Source organism: Equus quagga, chromosome 12 (genome assembly GCF_021613505.1).
Source record: "Equus quagga isolate Etosha38 chromosome 12, UCLA_HA_Equagga_1.0, whole genome shotgun sequence".
NCBI lineage: Eukaryota > Metazoa > Chordata > Mammalia > Perissodactyla > Equidae > Equus > Equus quagga.
Genome location: NC_060278.1, coordinates 87,836,441 through 87,860,947, shown reverse-complemented (window position 1 = coordinate 87,860,947; position 24,507 = coordinate 87,836,441). Strand labels below are relative to the sequence as shown.

At 44.5% G+C, this 24,507-nt stretch overlaps 1 protein-coding gene across 2 annotated transcripts in view; it reads left to right on the top strand.

Annotated features, from left to right (window-relative positions):
- TRPC4AP (transient receptor potential cation channel subfamily C member 4 associated protein) overlaps positions 1 to 24,507 on the top strand; it is a 69,811-nt gene that overhangs the window by 44,260 nt on the left and 1,044 nt on the right. Inside the window, exons 9-18 of one of the 2 annotated variants that reach the window (XM_046678304.1) lie at positions 10,098 to 10,240; positions 14,307 to 14,438; positions 16,219 to 16,277; positions 18,305 to 18,406; positions 19,502 to 19,585; positions 20,670 to 20,760; positions 21,835 to 21,975; positions 22,492 to 22,600; positions 23,184 to 23,296; positions 24,200 to 24,406. In XM_046678304.1, the coding sequence (XP_046534260.1) occupies positions 10,098 to 10,240; positions 14,307 to 14,438; positions 16,219 to 16,277; positions 18,305 to 18,406; positions 19,502 to 19,585; positions 20,670 to 20,760; positions 21,835 to 21,975; positions 22,492 to 22,600; positions 23,184 to 23,296; positions 24,200 to 24,406 (1,181 nt within the window). Of the gene's footprint in view, positions 1 to 10,073; positions 10,241 to 14,306; positions 14,439 to 16,218; positions 16,278 to 18,304; positions 18,407 to 19,501; positions 19,586 to 20,669; positions 20,761 to 21,834; positions 21,976 to 22,491; positions 22,601 to 23,183; positions 23,297 to 24,199; positions 24,407 to 24,507 lie in introns of both variants that reach the window. The other variant, XM_046678303.1, reaches the window with a different exon arrangement.

Below are 24,507 nucleotides of genomic sequence, written 5' to 3'. Positions count from 1 at the left end.
TCTTTGAACTCAGTCAAAGTGGACCTGATTGCAGGGAGGAGGGACTGACTGGAACCAATAACCAGAGCATTCTTAGGAACCCAGAGAGTTCTTTCTCTCTGTCGTCTTCTTTCTGTATGGGTCTTTAGTCTTCTCTCTGTCCTGGTGAGTAGGCTGTCTAATAAGTGAACAGACTCCTAATCTCAGCTCTAGTTTCCTGGTGAAGGACTCTGGCTCATCTTGGGTGGGGTGCTCAACCCTGAAGCAGTTGACTCTGGCTAGCAGGATAGGGTCAGATTGTATAAACCCAGGATTTCTCGCTGTAATCATGCTAATAAAAGTGAAGGGAGGAGTTCTGTTTCCAGGATGGCAGTGTGTGCAGAGCTCTGCAGACCTGCTCCCCAGTGAAGCTATAAACAAAACAAAAACCATCCATGTGGAGTCTGTAAGTTGTTCTAAGAGCATACAGCAAATGAAGAAACATTTCTTCAAGAAAATTTACTGAAATTCAATGAGAACAGTGAGAGTCTGTGACATTGGAAGTTCCGCTTGATGGAAGTTCCGCTCTGGGCAGGTGTGGCCCAAAAGGCAGGTGTGGCTCCCTCTCCCTGTAACTCCCAGACAGGGAATATGGTATCTCATTGAGAGTGCAGCAGGCCACCAGCTTTTCTCATCCCCTCCAGCTTTGAGTTGAAGAGGCTAAGTTTTTTTTTTTTTTTTGATGAAGATTGGCCCTGAGCTAATATCTGTGCCCATCTTCCTCTACTTTATATGTGGGATGCCTGCCACAGCATGGCTTGATAAGCAGTGCTAAGGTCCATGCCTGGGATCCAAACCTGTGAACCCCAGGCCACCAAAGTGGAGCATGTGAACTTAACTGCTACGCCACCAGGCTGGCCCCAAAAAGGCTAAATTCTTGATAGGTATTACCAAGAGGTCAGGGACTCCTTTCTTGTTTTTTTTCTCCCGACATTATTGAGATATAATTGATTTATAACGTTGTGTGAGTTTGAAGTGTATAGCATGTTGATTTGATACATTTGTATACTGCAAAATGATTACCATCTTAGCATTAGCTAACACCTCCATCTTACCACATAATTATCATTTCTTTCTTATGGTAAGAACATTTAAGATCTACTCTCTTAGCATCAGTCAGATATTAGCTATAATCACCATGCTGTGTGTTGGATCCCCAGAATTTGTTAATCTTATAACTGGAAATTTGTACCCTTTAACTAATTATTTCCCCATTTTCCCCACTCCCAACCCCTGGTGACACCACTCTACGCTGTTTCTCGAAGTTTGGGTTTTATAGATTCCACATATAAGTGATAAATACAGTATTTTTCTTTCTAGGTCTGACTTTACTTCACTTAATTCACTTATTTCACGTAATGCCAGGTGCTCCTTTCCTCCACCTACCTCCATACTAAACTTACAGTATGGAAACTCTACCCAAGGCCCAGCAGGCCAAGAATTCTATGGTCCCTATTGCCCTTGCCCCAGCTCACTTGTAGGACAGAGGTTCCATGCAGGGAGATGCAAACTGAGAAGACTAGAGGCTACCAACTCTGCTCAGAGTAGTGGCACTGAGATTTTGCCAGAAGGAGAGGTAATAGAAGGTAGGGAAGTTCAAGCCTAAGGGCATTCTCAAAAACACTGTAGATTTTGGTGGTAAGCAAATAACAGAAGGGTGTTAGCTCTCAAGGGAGCACAAAAAGCTGAACCATAGACCGGGGTAGTTCACCAGCAAGAACCAGGGAAACAGCTAAGAAGAGCTCTTCTGAGATCAGAAGCAACCTCACCCTCAAAACCCAGCCCTGCCCAAATTTAATTGAATCAGACTTTCAAGCAGTTTATGCTTCCAAGCAATGTCAATAAAACAGTAGAGGGGCTGGCTCCGTGGCTGAGTGGTTAAGTTCGCGCGCTCCACTGCAGCGGCCCAGGGTTCGGATCCTGGGCGCAGACATGGCACTGCTCCTCAGGCCACGTTGAGGCAGCGTCCCGCATCCCACAACTAGAAGGACCTGCAACTAAGATATACAACTATGTATGGGGGGTTTGGGAAGATAAAGCAGAAAAAAAAAAAAAAGCAGAGCATTCAGCCAGCAGTTAGTGGACCCTGACAGCTGAGTTTTATGCCAAATGAGGCAGAAAGCTTAACAGAGAGATCAGGGAAAGAGCCAAAGAGAGCCGTGTTAAAACTGTCATCCAGGGAGACTGCTCGTGCACATGGCCGCACTCTCTGAGGTGCTCGCCAAAGGGCTCATCAGTACGTGGAGAAACAGACTTTATTGAAATAGGTTAGCCAGATCAGTAAACAAACAAAACTAAATAATACCAAGCCCTGAAGGAGAGGAAGGGGGATCAGTATCCAGAGTTGCTACAATATTTACCTAAAATATCCAGTTTTTAACAAAAATTATGGGGTGCAAAGAAACAAAGTATGACCTCTACACAGAAGAAAGCAGACAACAGAAATTGCCTGTCAGAGGGCCCAGATACCAGATTTAACAGAAACTTCAAAGCAGCCGTCATGAGTATTGTCAAAGAACTGAAGGAAACTGCTCAAAGAATTACAGGAACCTATGATGATCAAATAGAGAATATCAATAAAGAGGAGATAATAAAAAGCCTAATGGAAGTTCTAGAGCTAAAAAGTATAATAACTGGAATGAAAAATTCACTGAAAGCAGGAAAAATATTCAAAGAAGTAATGGCTGAACACTTCCCAGATTTGATGAAAAGCATTAATATACACATCTGAGAAGCTCAAAGTACTGCAAGTAGGATACACTCAGAAATTTACACCCAGACACATCATAATAAAAATGCTGAAACACAAGCAGAAAATCTTGAAGGTATCAAGAGAAAAACAACTTACCATGTTCCAGTATTCCAGCAAGATTAATAGCTGACTTCTTATCGGAAATAATAGAAGCCAGAAGGCAGTGAGATGACATATTCCAAGTGCTGAAGGAAAAAACTCAACCAAGAATTATATCCAGCAAAACTTTCAGAAATGGAGGTGAAATAAAGACATTTCTAGATAAACAAAAACTTAGAGAATTCATTACTAACAGACCTGCCTTATGAGAAATATCAAAGGGAGTTCTTCAGGCTGAAAGCAAGTGACTTCAGATGATAATTTAAATCCACATGAAAAAACAAAGAACGTCAGTAAAGGTAATTATATAATTATAAAAGACAGTATAAATGCATATTTCTTCTCCTTTTCTTAACTAATTTAAAGAGCAGTTGTGTAAAACCTTATGTTTATAATTATGTTGTTGAACCTGTAACATATAGAAATGTAATATATTTGATAATAACAGCACAGAAAAAGTGGATGGGACCAAAGTTGTATTGGAGTAAGGAAGTTATACCAGATGGTAACTCAAATGGACAGGAATCAGTGAAGAGAACCAAAATGGTAAATGAGAGATCAATAAAATAAACTCTGTAAATATTTACTTGTTCTCCTTTCTTTTCTCAGCTTCTTTGACAGACATAAAATTATATAAAGTAATAAGTATAACATTGTAACATATAAGAGTATATATACAGTGTATTATAGTGCAATATATTGTATTGTTGGGTTGTTAACATATGTAGATGTATGCATAACAATAACAGCACCAAAAGGGGGAAGAGGGCATAGAGCTGTAGGACTCTGGGGTTAAGTCAGTGTGAATCTGAGAAAGATCTGCCAAGATGTATATGGCGAGCCCTGTAGCAACTGCTAAGAAAGGGACTTTAAAAATAATGTTATACTAGAAAATATTCACTCAGTGCAAAAGAAGGCATTAAAGGAGACATGGAGAAATTAAACACATGAGATATATAGAAGACGAAAAGTAAAAAGGCAGAAATAAGTCCAACTTTGTCTATAACACCATTAAATGTGAATGGATTAAACAATTCATTCAAAAATAGATTGTCATATTGGAGTTTTAAAAAGATCCAATTATATACAGCTTACAGGAGACACGCTTTCTATTAAAGATAGAAATAGGTTGGAAGTAAAGTATAGAAAAAGATGTATTATAGGAAGAGCAACCATAAGAAAGCTGGAGTGGCTGTACTAAAGACACTTTAAAAATGCTATCAGAGATAAAAAGGGACATTTTGTCAAGAAGATATAACAGTTATATATGCATCTAACAACAGAGCCAAAAAGAAATAAATGAAGCAAAAACTAACAGATTTGAAGAGAGAAATAACAGTTCAGTAATAATAGTTGGAGACTTTAATATCCCACTTTCAATAATGGATAGAACAACTGTACAGAAGATCAACAAGGAAATAAAAGACTTGAAGAACACTGTAAACGAACTAGACTCAACAGGTATGTGTGGAACGCTCTACTCAACAACTGCAGCATGTCCCTTCTTCTCAAGTGCACATAGAGCGTTCTCCAGGATAGTCCATATGCTAAGCTGTAAAAAATCCTCAGTAAAGTTAAAAGAATTAAAATTATACAAACTATGTACTCTAGTCACAGTAGAGAGATATTAGAAATTAATAGCAGAAAGAAATTTAAGAAATTCACAATATGTGGAAATTAAGCAGTCCACTTCTAAATAACCAGTGGTTCAAAGACAAAAATCACAAAGGAAATTAGGAGATATGTTGAGATAAGTAAAAATGAAGACACAACACACCATATTCAGGGAATGCAGCCAGCGTGTGTAGAGAGAAATTATAACTATAAATGCCTACCTTAAAGATCTCTGATCAGTAACTTAACCTTTCACTTTATGTCATTGAAAAAAGACGACCAAACTGTATATTCCCAAAGCTAGCAGGTGGAAAGGTATAATAAGATTGGAGTGGAAATTAATGAAATAGAGAATAGAAAAACAATAGAGAAAATCCACAAAACCAAAAGTTGGTTCTTTGAAAGACCAACAAAATTGACAAACTTTTAAGTACACTGACCAAGCAAAAAAGAGAGAATATTCAGATTACTAAAATCAGGAATGAAAGAATACATTACAACCAACCTTACAAAGATAAAAAAGACTCTTAAAAACCAGTATGCTTAATAATATAAATGTAAAAATTCTCAACAAAATAGTAGCAAACCAAATACAGCAACATACAAGAAGGATTATACACCTGACCAAGTATATATACGTAAGGGGCCAGCCCTGTTGCTGAGTGGTTAGTTCACATGCTCTGCTTCGGTGCGCCAGGGTTTTGCCAGTTTGGATCCTGGGCGTGGACATGGCACCACTCATCAAGCCATGCTGAGGCACTCACAACTAGAATATGCAGCTGTGTACTGGGGGACTTTGGGGAAAAGAAGAAGGAAAAAAAAGCAGATTGGCAACAGATGTTAACTCAGATGTCAATCTGAAAGAAAAAAAGTATATATACATGTCTAAGTGAGATTTATGCAAGGTTGGTTAAATATATGAAAATCAATCAATTAATGTAATACACCATATCAATAGAACAAATGACAAAAACTTACATGATCATTTCAATAGGTGCAGAAAAAGCATTAGTTAAAATCTAACAGCCCTTCATGATAAAAACACTCAGACTAGACATAGAAAGGAACTTCCTCAACCTGTTAAAGGGCATCTGCAAAAAACCCACAGCTAAGGTGCTTAATGCCAAAGACTGAAAGCTCTTCCCTCACTAAGATTAAGAAACAAGACAAGGATGCCTGCCCCTTCCATTTCTATTCAACATTGTACTGGAGATTCTGGCTAGGCAATTAGGCAAGAAAAAAGGAATAAAAGGCATCCATATTAGGAAGAAGTAAAGATATAACAGTTATATTATATCTCTATAGACAGATGGCATGGTCTTATATAGAGAAAAACCTAAGGAATCCACTAAAAAACCACTAATAAATGAGTTCAACAAAGTTTCAGGATAGAAGACCAATATACAAAATTCATTCTATATAGTAGCAATCAACAAATCAAAAATGAAATTTAAAAAAAATTTGTTTTATAAGAGAATCAAAAAGAATAAAATACTTAGGGATAAATTTAACAAAAAATGCAAAACTTATAGTCTGAAAATTATAAAACATTATTATTTGAAAGAAATTAAAGAGAACATAATCAGTGTAAAGACATCTCCATGAAAGACATCTTGTGTTCATGGATCAGAAGACTCAGTATTGTTAAGGTAGCAGTATTTCACATCTTGATCTACACATCTGTATACAGTTTGAGTACAATCCCTGTCAAAATCCAAACTGGTTTCTTTACAGAAATAGAGTAGCTGCTCCTAAAATTCACATGGAAATGCAAGGGACCCAGAATACTGAAGAAATCTTGAAAAAGAAGAATAAAGTTGGAAGACTCACACTTTGTAATTTTAGAACTTACCACAAAGCTACAGCAATCAAGACAGTGTGCTACTATCATAAGGAGAGACATACACAATGAAATAAACTGAGAGTTGAGAAATAATCTCTGACTTACATGGTCAATTGATTTTCAACAAGAGTGCCAAGACCATTCAACTGGAGAAACAATAGTCTTTTTAACAAATGGTGCTGGGACCATTAGATATCCACATGCAAAAGAATGAAGTTAGATACCCCCCTAGATGATATATAAATATGAACTCAAAAGGATCAAAGACCTAAATGTAGGAGCTAAACCTATAAAACCCTTAGAAGAAAACATCGGGCTAAATCTTTGTGACCTTGCAGTTGGCACTGGTTTCTCAGATGATATCTAAAATACAGGCAACCAAACTGAAAATAGATAACTTGGACTTTATTAAAATTAAAACATTTTGTGCTTCAAAAACATCAAGAAAATGAAAAGACAACTGACAGAATGGAAGGATGTTTTTAGGGGGTGAAGGAGAACATTTTTGCAAGTCATATATCTAAGAAGAGACTCGAATCTAGGATGTATAAAGAATTCCTACAGCTCAAAAATAAAAAGATAACCCATTTCAGATTATGGGCAAAGGATCTGAATAGACACTCTTCAAAGAAGATATACAAATAGCCAATAAACACATGAAAAGATGCTCAACATCATTAGCCATCAGGGAAATGAAAACCCAAACCACAATTGGATACCACTTCACACCCCCTGGGATGTTTATCACTGAAAAGATAGCAAGGTTGTGGAGAATTCAGAACCCTCATTCCCTGTTGGTGGGCATGAAAAATGGTGCAGCCACTTTGGAAAACAGTCTGGCAATTTTCAAACAGTTCTCAAAAAGTTAAACATAGAGTTACCATATGACCCAGAAATTCCACTCCTAGGTATGTACCCAGGAATAATGAAAACATATGTTTACACAAAAACCTACACACGAATGTTCATTGCAACAAATTTGTAATAGCCAAAATATAGAAACGACCCAAATTCTATCATCTGATGAATGGATAACAGTGTGTGGTATATTCACACAATAGAATAGTATTCAGCAATTTAAAAAATGAAGTACTGATGTATGCTACAACCTGAATGAATCTCGAAAACATTGTGCTAAGTGAAAGAAGCTAGACACAAAAGACCACATATTTTGTTATTCCGTTTATATGAAATGTCCTAAATATGCAATTCTGTAGATAGAAAGCCATTTAGTGGATGTCTAGGTTGAGGAGTTCGGTGGGAAATGGGGAGTGGCTGCTGATGAGTATAGGAGTTCTTTTTGGGGTGATAAAAATGCTCTAAAACTGGTTGTGGTGATGGCTGCACAACTCTGTGAAGACAGTAAGAACCACTCAATTGTACACTTTAAATGAGTGAATTGTATGGTATGTGAATTACAGCTCAAATCTGTTTTTTTTTTTTTTAAATGAATGGGTATGCCCCAGAATGCAGTACAGACATATGGAGGGTGATGACCACGGTAATGTTTTGTGGAACTAAAGAGATTTGGAGGGAAGCGCAGACCTCTTAAGCTAGTTTTCCCATCGTCCTCCTTGGGAATTACCTTGTTGCTAAGCTCTGGCTATTGCTTTGAGAACTGTATTTCTTGAAAATATTTATCCCAGAGAGTTTCTTGTCAGGCCTGTGCAAACTGGGCACCAAAGATTGGCAGATTTGGGGAAGAGTCCGAGCTGCCTGTGTCTTTCTCCACAGACATTTATACTGAGGAGGGCTTGTGTGCCATGCCCTGCACCTGCTTCTGTGTTTTTTGAGGTAGAATTTTCTCAATTATATTTTCTACAGTAAACTTTTCTTAAGTCTTTGCCCGCTGCTACTTTAGTTGCCATTAAGAGCTTGCAAATTAAAAAGAAGACAAGTAGCAGGCAAGCATTGCCAGAAAAACTCAAGAGTTAATTTTTTACTTGTATTTAACATATACTTACATGTTGCTTACATGTGCCAGGCATTGTTTTAAGCAGTCTTCAGTATATTAAATCCTTAAATATTTGCAACCTTGGTAAGAGATAGGTACTATTGCCATTATTCCTGTTTTGCAAGTCAGGATGGATACTGAAGCATAGCAACACGAGCAAATTTACCCAAGGCCGCTCAGCTAGTGAATGGTAGAGCTGGGGCTCAGACCCAGAAGTCTGGCTCCAGAGTCTGTGCTCTTAACAACTGCCACGCTGCCTCTCAGTCATGGTTCATTCAGCAGCTGGGCTCCTTCCAGGGTTGTGACTTTATATTAGTGACATAACATGGCTGGAAAAAACAGTTCTAATTTATAGGGTGGAGTCAGGTCCTTATGTTGTGATATCACCATGACCTCTGCAAGCACCTTACTTAAATAGATTTGATAACTACTACCCTGTACCGTATAGTTTTTCTGGCCTTTGCGAAAGGCCTCTAGGATAACAGTTCCCTTAGGAGCTTGAAGGGACCTTAGTAGTTGCTGATTCATCCTTTTACCTTAAAATTTAGGAAAACTAAGGGGAAATAACTCCTAAGGTCTCCTGACTCTGACCAGCACCCATTTAAAATAATAGGAACCTAACAGTGAGGCTTCTCAAGAATCAGTTGCTGGGCTTTTCTTGTGTTCTCATTTGTTCCTCACAGTCACCCTAGCCATCCACTCTAGTACTACTGTTACTCCCATTTTACAGAACAGTCTCAGGCCTAGTGAGAAGGTGACTTGCCCCGTGTCACACAGCCAGCAAGTTGTAGTTCCAGAGCCCTCAGTCTTCATCGCTTTGCTCTACTGGCTTCTCAAGAGTACACGCCACTGTGGCTCACATGACCCACTGAGAAGTTTTTAACTTGGTAGTGGAATAATGAGATTGTTTACCTAAAACCCAAAACATGATGCCTGGCACATATCAAGTGTCCCCTAAATATCACTTAGCAGCTTCTGTTGTTACTAATAATGAAATTGGGTAAAATGAAAATCTGCCAGTAGATAATATGTTCATCTGTATCACTAATAGCAATCGTGATGCCCAGTCTGCCTTAGAAAGCTGAACCTTAGAAAACTTTAGATGGTGGTTCTTTGAAAAATGGGGGGAAAAGTCTTTAAAAAGGATCCCTCTCAGTCTTGCAGCAGTGCCTTCTCGTGGAATCTAGGCAGAGGGACCAAGTAGTCAGAGTCTTTTGTGACCTGAAGAGAGTTTGACACAATTTGTGCTAGATGTCTATCTGGGGACTTTTTAGGCTGGAGGGTAAGGTCTGATGGTAGAAAGGGAGAGGAATATGGGGAGAAGGAATGGATCACATTACTGCTTCACTGTGTCAGAATATTTTTACTATGTTAAAGTTGATGAGAAAGAATAGAACTGCAGAGTCAGTTTTTCTTTTTTTTTTACTGAGGTGTAATTGACATACAACATTAGCTTCAGGTGTACAACATAATGATTCGATATTTGTATAAATTGCAAAAAGATCACCACAATATGTCTAGTTAACATCTCTCACCATATTTAGTCAGAAAATTTTTTTTTTCTTCTGATGTGCAGAGTCACTTTTTCTAAGTTTGTAAGTTTGCTTGGTTCCTGAGGGCCTAGAGGAGTTTCGTGGCTTTCAAAGTCTCTGTCATGGGCTCAGGGCCCAGTCCAATGGCTCTGTTACCTCAAGTCTGTTCAGAGCAGGTTTGAGGGTTTTCCTCAACCCTCAGAGAAGGTAGTCTTTCCTCGCTAGCAGTGACTCAACCCTTTCTCCTGGTGGCTGTCTCAGCCTCCATTGTATTCCCTCCTCCAGGGGCTTCTGAGGAGAATGGCCTGCCTCACACTTCAACTAGGACCCAGCTGCCTCAGTCAATGAAGATTATGCATGAGATCATGTACAAACTGGAAGTGCTGTATGTCCTCTGCGTGCTGCTGATGGGGCGTCAGCGAAACCAGGTGGGCCCCTCCCCCACATCTCAGAACAGGGGGAACCCGGAGCAAATGCTTCCTGGGCGCTTGTGGTGTGCCAAGTACTCCATTAGGTCGCCTCTCAGAGTAGCTGTCTCTCCAGCCCAGCAAAGCATGGGGGTTGTTTTCCTTACCCCTATTTTACACATCAGGAAATCAGTCTTGATTCCAGAGCTTATGGTCTTTCCACTGTACTTTGCTCCAGGCATCATTTCTAGGCAGAGCATTGGTGCCCAGGGCCAGAGTGGGGAGCTTAGCCATGTTGCCTGACCTTGTTAATGTGAAGAATTAAAGAGTCAGTGTCTGGCAAAATGACTGCCTTGTGGATGCAGTGAAGGAGTTGCCAGTCTGATGGGGGCCCAGGATGGTGGGCCAGAGCCCAGAGCTATGTCAAGTTTTGAAAACTAGGCGACTTGCTGGAGTTCCCTGAGCCTTGAAGCAGTTCCAGGAGGGAGGAGCAAGGGCCCATAACCTACAAAAGGAGAAGGAGGGCTCTGGAAGTATGCAGCTCTCCTCTTCAAGATAGGGGAGAAGTAGCCCTCTCCTAGGCATAGGGGAGGGGGTAATAAAGCGGAGAGGAGGCTAGGAGCTCAGCAGTTCTTAAGCACCTTTTTGAGTCCGACGCTGGACTCTCACAGAGCTCTGTGTGAGATAGGTGCAGTTATCCCATTTTACGAGTGAGGAGCAGTTTTAGATAGGGTAGCCAGGGAAAAGACTCAGTGCAAAGATGACATCTGGCGTGGCAGTGTCCTGAAGAAAGTGAGGTAGCCAGGCCTGCTGATCCCTGAGGCAAGGTGGAGGTGAGCAAGCCCCTGAGGTGGGAGTGTGCCTGGCGGATTGGTGGAACAGTAAGGAAGCTGGGGGGATGGACTGAAGCAAACAGCAAGGAGAGGAGGCCTGAGGGGTCGCAGGGACCCAGATCCCATCAGGCTTTCATAGGCTGTTTTAAGGACCTTGGTGTTTACTCAGAGTGAAATGGGAAGTCACCCCTCTGGCTGCTGTGTGAAAGAGATGATAGTGGCTAGGACCAGCATGTTGATGGTGGGTGTGGTGAGAAGTGCTTGCATTCTGGATATTTGCAGGTAGAAGAGGTGCGATTTGCTGATAGTTTGGATGGGGCATAAGAAAGGAATTAAGGATAGCTTCCTTAACTCCTTCCCAGGTTCTTGGCCTAAGCAGGTTGGAGGATGGATTTGCCATTTATTGAGATGGTTAAGACTGGTAAGTAAGGAATGGAGGGGGAGGCTTAGGGAGGAAGGTGAGGAGTTCAGTTTGAATAAGTTAGGGTCGAGGTGTCTGTTAGAATTGGCACTTGCATTACCTGCACCTGGAGTTAAGGTAGAGGTCAAGGCTGGAAGTATAACTTTGGGGGTCGTCAGCATATGGTTGGTATTTAAAAGCAGCACACTGGATGAGATGTCCAGTGTTGGGGCTCCTTCCTTCAACATGGAATATATTTGTTATAAAAAATAATCATTGTGATGTCTTACATGTGTTGAGTACTTTTACTTTTTTGAGGCATTTTCACAGTTATTCGTATTTGAATTTTGGGGTATTTGGTATTTTATACAGTAGGTGGTGACCCCCTTCTCCCCTCACCTGGTGCTTGAGAAAACCAAAACCAAGGTACAAAAAGGGCTGTGTTCTCAGTCTCCAGGCCTCCGTAGAGCCAGGATTTAAACTCTGCTGCCCTGACTCTTCTTTCTGTCCCCTCCACAACAGTTCCCTGCTCCCTGGGCCTTTATGTTACCTAGTTTCTACGAATTTTGTTCTTTAGTTCAACTGTGTGATGACAGCTGCTGCTTCCTTGGGAGGGACTACTGGTTGGCCTCAGAATCCTGCCTGACTGAGAACCAGTGTTATGCTGGCACGTCCTCATTTGCACAGTCTGCATTTACTGTGTTCCTACTGTATGCCAGGCACTGTGGGGACCTGGATCAGCAGACCCGCCTTGACTCGGGTAGCAAGGGAAGAATGTTTCCCTGGCTGGGTCTCCCGGAAGGCTTCTCCTTAGAATGGCCTTATTGTTGTGCATTTGGGCCAAGTTCTCTGACCAGTCTTGGCTAAATTGAAATCACTAGACTGAAAACGATCCCCAAATGTCATAAGTTCTGTGCCTGTGGTGCTAATGAAAATAATCAATACAGTACTCATTTTTTCCCAGCACTTTCTGTCAATCAGGCCCTGAGCTTTCTCCACATTACCTCATTGAGTCCTTTCACCAGCTTCATTACCCCTCATTTTCCATCAAGGGACTTGGGCTCAAAGAACATTGCCCAGAGTCACAGCTTTGTCAAGTTCTGGTCTCCCAAGATAATTTCATGCCTTTGGTGGTCTGGAAAGGGGCAGGCTTTAGGATCAGAACACCTGAGTTAGGGTGACATTTCCACCACCGCCTTGCCCAAGTCGGTCCTGCTGAACTTCCCTTTCCCCTTGTAAAATGGAAATTAATGAGCACTGGTGCTGTGCTGAGGACTTTACTTACATTTTCTGACTTTATCCTTACAACAGCCCTGAGAAGAGGTAGTGATAGCTTTGTTTTATGTTATGTAAAAAATCGTTTTTCAATAGATAAATAATTCACATGGTTCTATGTTAGGAGATATAAATAAGTATCAGTGAAGCCTTTCTCCCCTCTGATCCTGAACATTCTGGTTCTTCCATGAAGCATCTAATTCTAAGTTATTAAAGTATCCTTCTAGAGACATTTTATCCTTATAAAAGCAAATATATTCCTGTCTTGTTTTCTTAACACAATCAGTAATATAGCATATACACACTTGTTTTCTTAATATGTCTTGGTGAATTTTCAGTTCTACACGTAAAAGACCTTGATTCTTTTTTACTTGTGCCTCATATCCCATTGAATGAATGCACTATAATTTATGCAACCAATCCCCGTTGATGGAAGTATAGGTTATGTCTGTTTTTTTGGTATTACAGCTAATGCTGCCATGAGTAACTTTGTACATATGTCATTTAGTATTTATATGGATCTGTCTGAGAATAAATTCCTAAAAGTAGAATTGCTGGTCAAAAGGAATACGCATTTGTGATTTTTAGAGATACTGCCAAACTATCTTCCTTCTACAAGTAGTACCAATATGGCCTCCCACCAGCAGCATATGAGTGAGTGTGCCTGAGGCCCAGCTCATCAACACAGTATTATAAAACTTTTTCTTCTTTGCCAATCTGAAAAAGTGAAAAATGATCTGAATTTCTTTCAGTATTATAAGTGAGGCTGAGCACTTTCCATGTATTGAAGAACCTTTTATATTTTCCTGTCTATATCTTGTCTATATCCTTTGCCCACTTTTTTTCTGTAGGGTTAGTCTTTTTGTTTAAGAAATTTGTAGAATTCCTTATAGAGGAAATTAGCTTTTTGCCAGTGACACAAGATTGCGAATATGTTCTCCATTTGTCATATTTGACTTGTGACTTTGCTTATTGTGAGTTTTGCCATGGAGAATTTTAAAAGGTTTATGTGGTTGAATTCAACAATATTCCCTTTTGGCTTCTAGGTTTAGTATAAAACTTGAGAAAGTCTTTCTCACTGTTTGATAATTTAAAAAAAAACTTCACATAGATTTTTCTAGGATCTTTAGTTTCTTTTTAAAATATTTTTATCATGCCTCCAGTTGAAATTTATCCTGTGAAGCATGAGGGGTGTTTTTATTTTAATGGTTTGAGGAGGGAACAAACTAGAAAGGTTAAGGATTTTAAGGTTACAAAGTTTGTACATGGTGGCACCGATAGTCAAACCCAGGGCTAGCAGAAACCAAAACTCATATTCTTAAAAAAGGACCTGCTGTAGAGTGGGAGTAGGGTTGTTGTGAGGATTAATGAGCAGAGTTTAAAAGTATCTTTGTGTGGAATGGGAGAGGTAGTGAGGAGCAGAGTAAGTGTGGATGTTTTCTGTAAATCTCAACAATCTCTACTAACTGTTGCCTTCTTCATCCTGAAGGTTGGTATTGTATGTGCTGAGCATGAGGCTTTGCTAGATCTTCACAGCACATTTGTCTTAATATTTTTGCCTTTGTACCCCTGTATCCAGGTTCACAGAATGATCGCAGAGTTCAAGCTGATCCCTGGACTCAATAATTTGTTTGACAAGCTGATTTGGAGGAAGCATTCAGCGTCTGCCCTTGTTCTCCACGGTCACAACCAGAACTGTGACTGTAGCCCGGTGAGCAAGGGACCCTGGCAACAGATGGGCCTTACTTACTAGGAGTAGTTGTTTCAAGACCTGCTGTTGAGCCTTTGATATCTCCTTCTTTGAGAGTACAGAAACTGGAAGTCATAGCCTATATAAGCCTGTCATTAGAAGCTGCCTTGAGGAAGGATCTGACCCCACCCCTCTACCCATGCAGAAATCCCTTTTGAGGCCCTCCAACCAGCTTCCCTTTGTACATTTCTGGGATGGAGAGCTCACTTCCACTGAGGCAGGGCCATTCCATTACCTAGCAGCAATTTTTTCCTCATTCTGTACTCTACCCCATTGTGATGCACACCCACTGACAGTAGTTTTGCCTTCTAGAATCACGCACCGCCAATGGTCTGCATCCAGAAAAGGCTTTAGGATGCTTGCTTTTTTTAAGGGATCAAGGGCTCACCTCCACCTGGTCTCTCTCACCATGCCCTAGAGAGAGCACTGAGCTGGGAGTCAGGAGGCCTGTGGTGCCACTCAGCTTGTTGGGAGAGCTTGAACAAGTCACTGAATCTTTGAGCCTCTGTTTCTTGCAAAAGGAAGATCACCTTCCCTTGACTGCTGGCCTCATGGGCCATGCAGAGGCTCGGCCACCAGCGTGATGGGGAAAGTGCTCTTGGACCTTAAAGTGCCGCACAACCATCCTCCCTGGTCTCTGTGCTACCTTCTGGGGGCTTTCCCCAGTGCCTTATCTTCCAGGTTACTGTGTTTCTCTTTGGCCTTGTCAGGTTTGCCTTTCACTCATCCATTTGAGTTTTTAATTTCAAGTGAATATATTCCATATTTCTAGACATTTTGTCTGGCTCTTTGTCAAAAACTACTTAGTCTTTATTCATTGTATTAATGTTTTGTTTTCTATTGCGTTTTATCTCTTTTAACATACTTTATCATGGGCTCTTTCGGATTGCTCATGGTACTAATAGTTGCGTCTGAGTCTTCACACTCAGCTCGGGGTGGAGTGTTGCCTCGTGTTCTGTAATGTTTATGGAGAGGTCTCCTTCAGGCGGCTTGTTTTCCCTGAGTACCTCTGTAGCCTGGGCTCTGGAGGTGTTTCTACAGAGTGCTTTGCTTTTGTTTGCCAGGTATTTCAGGCAGGGGCTACGATGTTCCAGGGCCAGTTTTCATGCTGAGTGTCTTGGCCCTACTGCTCTGGTAGTGTGAGCCCAGGGTCCTCCTCCTCCTGGGGGCTCCCCTCCACCACCAGCAGCACCCTGGCAGAGACAGGCTTCTTTGCCAGCTCCCTGGGCTGGTTGGTGGGGTTTTTCTAGCCCTTCTTTCAGCAAATATATACACTCGCCAGGCATGACACAGGCCCAAGGTTCTATCTGGTCCCTGCAGGGCACTAAAACTGAAGCCCTGGCATGAATAAGTCTCGTTTCCACTTCTCCACCCCACCTGGAGCTGCAGACCTTCAGCTCTTGTGCTCATTGCTCGGAACGCAGTTCTTTTTCATTTCTGATTCCTATGGATTTCTGTTTCTTTTTAAGAACTTAGCCTTAGACATTTAAAAGAAGTTTGGTTATTTTTTATCAAGTATGTTGGGGTATTTTTAGCAGGAATGGTCCACATTAGCTTAATCTGCTGTTGGCCAGATGTGGAAGTCAACAGAGGGTTTTTTTACTAAAGAAAAGTCCTCATTGTACATGAGGACAGAGGCTCAGAGAAGCAAAGTGACACGCCCAGGCTCTCACCAGAGCATTGTGTTCTTTTGGAACATTGTGACTATGGTTCTAACGTCAAGGATGCACATGTATTTCAGGACATCACCTTGAAGATACAGTTTTTGAGGCTTCTCCAGAGTTTCAGTGACCACCACGAGTAAGTACAAGCCGTCCCTGGAAGGAGAGTTGTTGTGCTGTCTTCTCTCCTCTCTTTATCCCATCGCTGACCTCAGCTCAGGAGGAGGACCTGGGAGCTGTGAGAGCTACTGTCACCTCAGTGTTACCACATGTGGCTGCCCTTCCTTTATGCCGGGCACAATGCTGAGCTTTCCCTTAGCCCTCACAGCCACCCTAGGAAGTGAGTCCGGAGGTTACTGGCCCTTATTACCCTTGGAGTCAATACATCTCTCAACAGTCGGTCCCTCTGAACCAGGAGCAGACAGTTGGCTATTCACAGGGGCAGCAGGAACCTCAGATGGGCAGAGTGGGCTGAGTATTTGCTTACTGAATAGATGGAATATGCTTCACCAGCACAAGGACATGTGCTCTCTCCCATTTTCCTTGAAACACGTTCTGCCCTCCTTTTTTTTTTTAGCCTTTGATAGAGAATGTGTGGGAGAATGATTCTCTGCTGTAATGAAAACAGTGCAGAGGAGGGGTGAATGGCAGTTGACCCTTGACGTTAGTACTGGAGAGACAGTGTGGTGGGGACCTTGATGAGCTAGAACACACAGGCAACCACTGCTCAGCTTTTGCCAACGGTTGGTGTACAGGAAGCTGGGCCCACTGTTGCATGGCTTCTGGGAAAGCCCGAAATTAACATTTATGTGAAAGGTTCTGATTTTTAAATGTGGTTTAAATTCTTCTGAAACATTGTCTAAACTAACGGAACATGCCTCAGGACAAATGTGGTCCCAAGGCCCTTCACCTTGCAACTTTCGTCTGGATCACGTTGATCATGTTGACCATCCTCTTTGAGAGGTTCTCTGTCTGAAGGCCTTAAGCTCCAGAAGTATGTGAACCCTCTGAACAGCACCAGTGTGTTCTGAATGTGCACTTTTTTCCCTGAGGAAATGGGTCCCTAGCTTTCATCAGACTCTTAAATCTGAGCACTTGTGTGTGCCAGGCACTGTGCTAGACTCTGGGGAGACAGCAATGAATGAAAACAGCCATGCTCTCATGAAGGGTACGGTTCCGGAGGGGAGAGGGACATTAGTCAGAGAATTAGACCATTGAATGTACAGTGACAAATGGAGATAGTATTCTGGAGGAAAAGAGTGTGGTTCTGTGAGAAATCATTTGACAAGATCCTGACCTGGCCGGAGAGTGGTCAGGAGCTCTTCCCTTCAGAGGTAACTTGTCAGCTGAGCCCTGAAGGGTTGGAAGTAGTAAATTGGGTCGAAGGGAGGAGTGAGAGGGTGAGTGTTCTAGCTAGAAGCCATGATGTGGGCAGAGGCCCCTGTAGGAGGAAGCACGGTCACTTCAGGAAGGCCAGTGTGGCCAATGATGCGAGTGACAGGGGCTTGGCTCAGGGTGAGGCTGCAAAGGTGGTTGGTAGCCTGGCCACAGGGCCTATGAGTCATGTCCACTGGCTTGGATTTTATATATTCTGAAGCGTTGCAAAACTAGGAGTATTTTGAACAGGTGAGTGACCTGTTATGATCAGATTCCTGTTTTCTGAAGATCACTCTGAGTGCTGTGTATGGAATCACTTGCTGGGGGGAGGCCATTTGGGAAGCTGCTTCTGTCCACATGGCTTGGGTGATGGAAGGCCTGGATGTGAAAGGTGAAGGAGGGAGTGTCACAGCCAACTCAGGGCTCCTAGTGGGAATGCTGGAATAGGATCAGGTTTAAGAAGTAAAATGACAAGTTTGATTTGGACATCACTGAGTTGGAAGTGCCTTTGAGAAATCAAAAAGAAATGTTCAATGACAAAAGAAAGGCCTGGAGATGCTCAGGGAAGGTGCTCTTGGTGACTGTGGCAGGCATAGGCTGGGGTTGGGGCCCATCGCCTGAGAGCCCGTGTGCCCTCCTGCAGAATGCTGGCTCTGGGGTAAGCAGTGACAGGGGAGGGTTCCTGGGGATTCTCAGGTTCTCTTCACAGGAATGGGCAGGGAACTAGCCCAGTACTGACCCAGCAGTCCTGGTTCTTGTCCTTTAGCCTCTCACACCCATTTGTTTCAGGAACAAATACCTGCTGCTCAACAACCAGGAGCTGAACGAACTCAGTGCCATCTCTCTCAAGGCCAACATCCCCGAGGTGGAAGCTGTCCTCAACACTGACAGGTGAGCATGGGCGGGGTGAGCATTGCTGCCTGCATGCCCCAGGGCTCGCAGATGGGTGTACACAGGTGTGAGTACTTGTCCTGTCTCACTCATGTGTAGCTCCAATGTCCTGAGGGCGCCTGTGTGTCAGGGACTGTCCTAACGTCACCTGCGTTGTCTCATCGGAGCCCCACAGCAGTCTTAGGAGGGAAGTGCCATCATGACCGCCACTTCACAGATGAGGGAGCAGGGGCTCGGAGAGGTCACCTGCCAAAGGTCATATGTGCCCTGCCCCCTCGTCACTCATCTTTGCTGACATGCTCCTTTCTTGCCTTTTGCCAAGTCCCATTAGCTGGGTTATGTTTGCCCTACCTTCTGAAGAAGGTCACAGGCTCACGGCAGTCAGGGCAGGGAGGACTGTATCCAGCAACAAGAGTCACAATTCCCCAGGCTTTTTTTGTTTTTTAAAGGCTGGAGAACTCATCGTTCAAGTGAAATCGTGCCCCAATGTCTGTAGTGGATAAAAGTAGAGCTGTTCTATTTGAAAAGGGAGTTTAAGGGCCAGAAATCTGGCCTGCCTGGCCCTCTCTCCCTCATGATGCAGCCTAAGTCATTTCCTCATCAAGACCAGGAAGCTGAGGCCCAGAGGCACGGGTACTTGTCCAAGGCCAGCTGGAGCTGAACCTGGGACCCAGGATACTCCGTGCCTCAGCCTGTTGGCAGAGACGTCACCCCATTTGGTAAACTCTGTCATGGTGTTTCAAACTCACTTTTGGTGTAAATAGCTCTCCCTCCAGCAGTTCTGAGTCTTTTTTCTGATTCTGGATATGTTTCCGGCCTCTGATCACTTGCCATTGGGTCTGGGAAGGGAAGACTAGCCTAAGACGCAGCGTGAATGCACTTGGCTATTCAGTTCTAAGATTCAGGAGTCTTTGGGGTGCTCTGGGCCTGGGTAGAGCAGGAGGACATCCTGCTGGCTTGGAAATGTCCCCGTGTTTTTTCACCCACCTAAGACAGCAGAGAGACCCAGCCCCAGGACCCCAAAATAACAGTCCTTCAGCCAAGTGGAACTTTAGCCCCTATCAGCCACTAGTATCCCTGTCTGTTTTATTTCAGGAGTTTGGTGTGTGACGGGAAAAGAGGCTTATTAACTCGTCTGCTACAGGTCATGAAGAAGGAGCCAGCCGAGTCATCTTTCAGGTAGGTCTGGGGACAGGCACCAGCCACTCCGGAGGGGCCCAGGAGCTGGGTGTTTCTCAAGTGGTTAGAAATACCTCCTGTAGTCACCATCTTCCACCCTGGCTGTCTGGTTACTGTGGGGGCGAGGGGATTTGGCTGCCGTCTTCCCTTTTGTTGACTTAGCAGGTATGTGTTAGCTTCTGCTTTGCCAGCATTGTATTTCAGAAATTGACCAAGCATTCACCAACCACCTATTCTGTGCTGGCACTGGACAGGTGGAAGAAAAATAGGAGATATAGTCCCTGCCCACATGGAGTCCCCTGGATTGTGGGAAAAAAGCATGAAAATAAACCTGTTTCAATGCAATGTGGAAAGAAATGGAGCCAGGACCTGCCCCAGGAGCTGTGGGAGCAAAGGAATGCCCCTTCCCCAGCTGGGGGCTGGTGGGGTGGGCATGGACAGGGAGGGCTTCTCAGAGTTCCTTAAACTCATCTAAACATGAGTCTTGAAGGCTGTGGACAGGAGTAGTGGTAAGGGAGGCATTCCATCAGGGCCGAGTGTGAGTTGTCAGTAGGCTCCTTGCCCAAATGTGCCCCTGTCAACTCAGCCTGCCTTGTCCAGCCTCCCCCTCATGGATCCCAGCTCTGCCCTCTGGGACCACTCAGTCAACATCAGCCATCTCTTCTCTAAGACAGCCCATCAGAAGTGAGCTCAGTGGCCCATTCACACACATCCATCCAATTCCTTCATGCATTCCTAGCCCCTCTCGTCCATATCCTTCTGTTCTTCTGAAGGGGCAAAGCCTAGAGTTCATTTTCACATGTGTCTCACTGGGGCCAGCCCTTTGATCCTAGTTGCCACCTTCTTTGAGACATAACTCCTTCCAGACAGAACCAAATAGAGGACTGTTCCCCACTGAGCTGTCAGCTCTGTTAGGAGGGGGACTCTTGCTGTGTCCCCACAGCCCACCATGAGGCCTGATGCCTGGTAGATGTTCAGTAAGTGTCTGTTGAATAGAAAAGGCAGCAAACATGGGTGAATGGAGCATGGGCCAAAAGAGGGCAGCCTTAGCCACCTGGGCCAGGGGTCAACATTTGGGTCGCAGGTTTTGGCAAGCCCGGGCTGTGGAGAGTTTCCTCCGAGGGACCACCTCCTATGCTGACCAGATGTTCCTGCTGAAGCGAGGCCTTCTGGAGGTAATGGCCTGGAGGAACCAGGGTGTTGGGTGTCCCATTCTCCCGTCAGCCCCATGCATTGCTTTCCTGTCCTGAAACCTAGACACCTGGTGAGAAGCAGACTAGATCTTTTTATTTTAAAATGTCAGTGCAGATTGCCCTAGTATTTTCCCTGAATCGACAATTCTGGGTTCCCCGTGGGTGCGGAGGGATTTGGGAGGTGGCCATAGAGGAGTGTAGGAGTCTAAAGAGTTACCCAGCAAGGCCTTTTGACCCTCAGGATATTTTGCTACTAACGAAAAGTTAATTTCCCTTTATTAAAAAGTGGCCTTCAGAAATAGCAAAACTTACAAAAGTGGGGGGACAAAATGACCAAAGCTATAGTTGGCTTAAAAAAAAAAGGGATACAAAGAAAAAACTGACCCATGAATTGTAAAATCCATAAGGAAAAGAATTGATTCAAATCATTATAAAACTTCAGGAAAATGCAACATGGAAAGTTTATCGTAGAAAACTATCAGATAAAGGGTTAAATTGGCTTTATGTTCTTGATAAAAGTTCATTCATTTCAGTGTAAACTTTTTCATTCATAAGCATAGAGACAAACCGTGGGGTCAAAATGTGTCCCGTTCCCTTAAATCCTGTGCTTCATCTACGTAAATGGCCTCAGTTCTCCGGCAGTGGCCGATGTTACATCGGGAGACAGCTCCCCTCACCTGTGAGCTGGAGAGCTCTGGCCATCTTGGTAACCACAAAGCAGGTCAGAGGCTTTAGATCTGAGCCTTGGGCAAACAAGAGAGGTCATGACTACATACCCCAACCTGCCGCTACCTTCTAGTGAGGTATTTCAAGCCTGGCCCTGCCCTTGGAGCCACCAGCATCCTCAGATGAGATTCTAGACCGGGGCGCAGGTTCTGTTGACCTGGATGCTTGCTTAAACCAAACGTCATGTGGTCTGAGCTACATTCCAGGCCCTGGTGGAAGGCAGGAGGGGCAGCTTAGATGAGCACAGCCTGGGGGCAGCAGCCACAGCTGCTTGTTGGCCCCAGGGCTCAGCCACTCTCCTTCCTTTACCCTGTCTTCTCCCACCCCCAGCACATCCTGTACTGCATTGTGGATAGTGAGTGCAAGTCGAGGGATGTGCTCCAGAGTTACTTTGACCTCCTGGGGGAGCTGATGAAGTTCAACGTTGATGCATTCAAGAGATTCAATAAATACATCAACACTGATGCAAAGGTAAGACTAAGCCAGGGCTCCACAGGGTTCACTGCACTGTCCGGAAGTTATCTTGAAGCCCTGGACCTTGCCAGTCTTCAGGTGCTGGTGTTAAATTGGAGAATACTGGGCAGTCAGTGGGCAGTCTTCAGCAAACGTTCATTAGCAGTATGGTGGGTGCCATGATGAGGCCAAGAAGGACGGGACTGGGCCTGGTATGTTAGGTTCACAGGGTGTGTGTGTGTGACAGAAACCCAGCTCAGACTGGTTGAAGTAAAAATGAGAGCAGTCTGGCACCCTTCATTGCAAAAGGACACTGGGCATGGTGTCAGAAGGTCTGTGTTGAGTTCTTGCTAGAGCTGCTTATTAGCAGGTTGTAAGTGCAGGTCACCCAACTTGCTTGAGCCTTGGTCTTGCTATTGGTAAGAGCTCAGTCGGGGCAGATCAGTGCCCCTTGCAGTGATTGCCCGCCCTGGGCCGTGGCCATCTCCAGCCAGGAGCCCACCACTTGCGGTCTGAGCTTGGGCTTTGCTCTAGTTCCAGGTGTTCCTGAAGCAAATTAACAGCTCGCTGGTGGACTCCAACATGCTGGTACGCTGTGTCACTCTGTCACTGGACCGATTTGAAAACCAGGTGGACATGAAAGGTAAGAAAAAGCTGTAATGCCAAGGCGAATCCATCCCACACGCAGCCTTTAGCAAAGAGAGAAAAATGGCTGGAAGTAGCTGCACGAAATGACCACGTGGCTGGAGTCAAGGTGGTAGCTCTCCAAGTGGTTTTCTTTGCTGCTTTTGCTTTTCTCTGTCACCCATGCTTCCTTTAATGAGCATGTACATTTTAATAAAGGTAAAAAACCATTTTTGCCAGCAAAATGCAAAAAACACCCCTCCTCTCCTGGCCTGGAATTGCCTGGATGAGAGGGACATAGGTGATGAAGCTTGGGGGAGAGCCTCGGAGAGGTGGTCCCTGAGCAGGACTGAAGGAAAAGGTGGGGTGAACCAGTGGGGGCTCTAAGGAGAAGGCAAGCTGAGCCTAGGTGGCAGAATGGCTGGAGATGTGTTCCTTCTGCAGTCCACTTTTTCTGTACTTGTTTTGACAGTGGGGGCTCCCAGCTTCAGAGTCAGAACCCAAGGGGGGCCTGCCCAGAAGCTTGGGTAGGAGGCCTCTAGGCCTGAGCCACTGATGAGCTTTTGAGCCTGCTGTTCACACTTCTGCCTCTCTGCCCCCAGTTGCCGAAGTCCTATCCGAGTGCCGCCTGCTTGCCTACATATCCCAGGTGCCCACGCAGATGTCCTTCCTCTTCCGCCTCATTAACATCATCCATGTGCAGACGCTGACCCAGGTGAGAGCCTTGCGGACGTGAATAGGGAAGGGAAATTGGAAACAGGTTCCCTCTTCCCAGAACCCAACAGAGTTGATCTCTCCTTCATCCCAGAAGTGCATCTCTTGAGACCCATCTCTTGGTTCCAAGGAAACCCTCCCAGCTATTTTGAGGACTTTTGCCAATAAGGGATCCGTGCCCCATTTTACAGATGGCACCTGACGAGGGAGCAAGTCTCTGAGGTCGCACACATATCAAGGCAGAGTTGGGATTGGCACTGGGTTCTGGCTCCCAGTTCAGTGCTCTCTGTGCCCTGCCTGCTGTGCAGGCTTTGAGGTTGGACCTGATGTTGACTCCCTCCTCCCTAAGTAAATAACTGTGCAGTCGTCCCTTCTCCGAGGTTCACAGCACTCTTCTAAAATGGGGGTAATACCAAAGCTCTCAGAGGTGGTTCTTTTGTTCCTTCATCTAACAAATGTTTACTGAGGCGAAGCCCTGGGCTGAGGATGCACAGTGAACAAAACAGACTGAGCCTCTTCCCTCCAAACAGCACCCCAGTCTACTGCTGAATGAAAGTTAGAGAACTGCATCTGACATGTGTACCCTGCCCTGTCCCGGGGAGAGGGAGGCTCTCCTAGGAGGAGCTGGTTCTGGAGAAGGAGTAGACTCTAGACTGAGGGTGGTGGGTGTGAGAGGGACCAGGAAGGTACTTGGGGAAGGATGCTGGCAGTACTGGTGTCATTCCTGTCCTCAGTCCTCAGATGTGTGCAGGGGCAGCTCAGGGCATGGCCTGTGGACCCTGCTAGGGCCCTGCAGAGTCTGGGCCTGGGATACCCTCCTCCCTACCTAGTGGCACCCCAGGTCCACCAGGGGCCGCTGGAGCTACTGGCATGCACCTAACTCGGATGGCCTGGGGCCTTGCAGGAGAATGTCAGCTGCCTCAACACCAGCCTGGTGATCCTGATGCTGGCCCGACGGAAAGAGCGGCTGCCCCTGTACCTACGGCTGCTGCAGCGGATGGAACACAGCAAGAAGTATCCTGGCTTCCTGCTCAACAACTTCCACAACCTGCTCCGCTTCTGGCAGCAGCATTACTTGCACAAGGACAAAGACAGCACCTGCCTGGAGAACGTGAGTGCCCCACCCTTGAGTGAGTGGTGGGTGGGCAGCGGGCACGCAGACCCAGGGCCCCTCAGAGGGGCATCCAGGGTGCGTGGTCCCTGCCTGGGCCA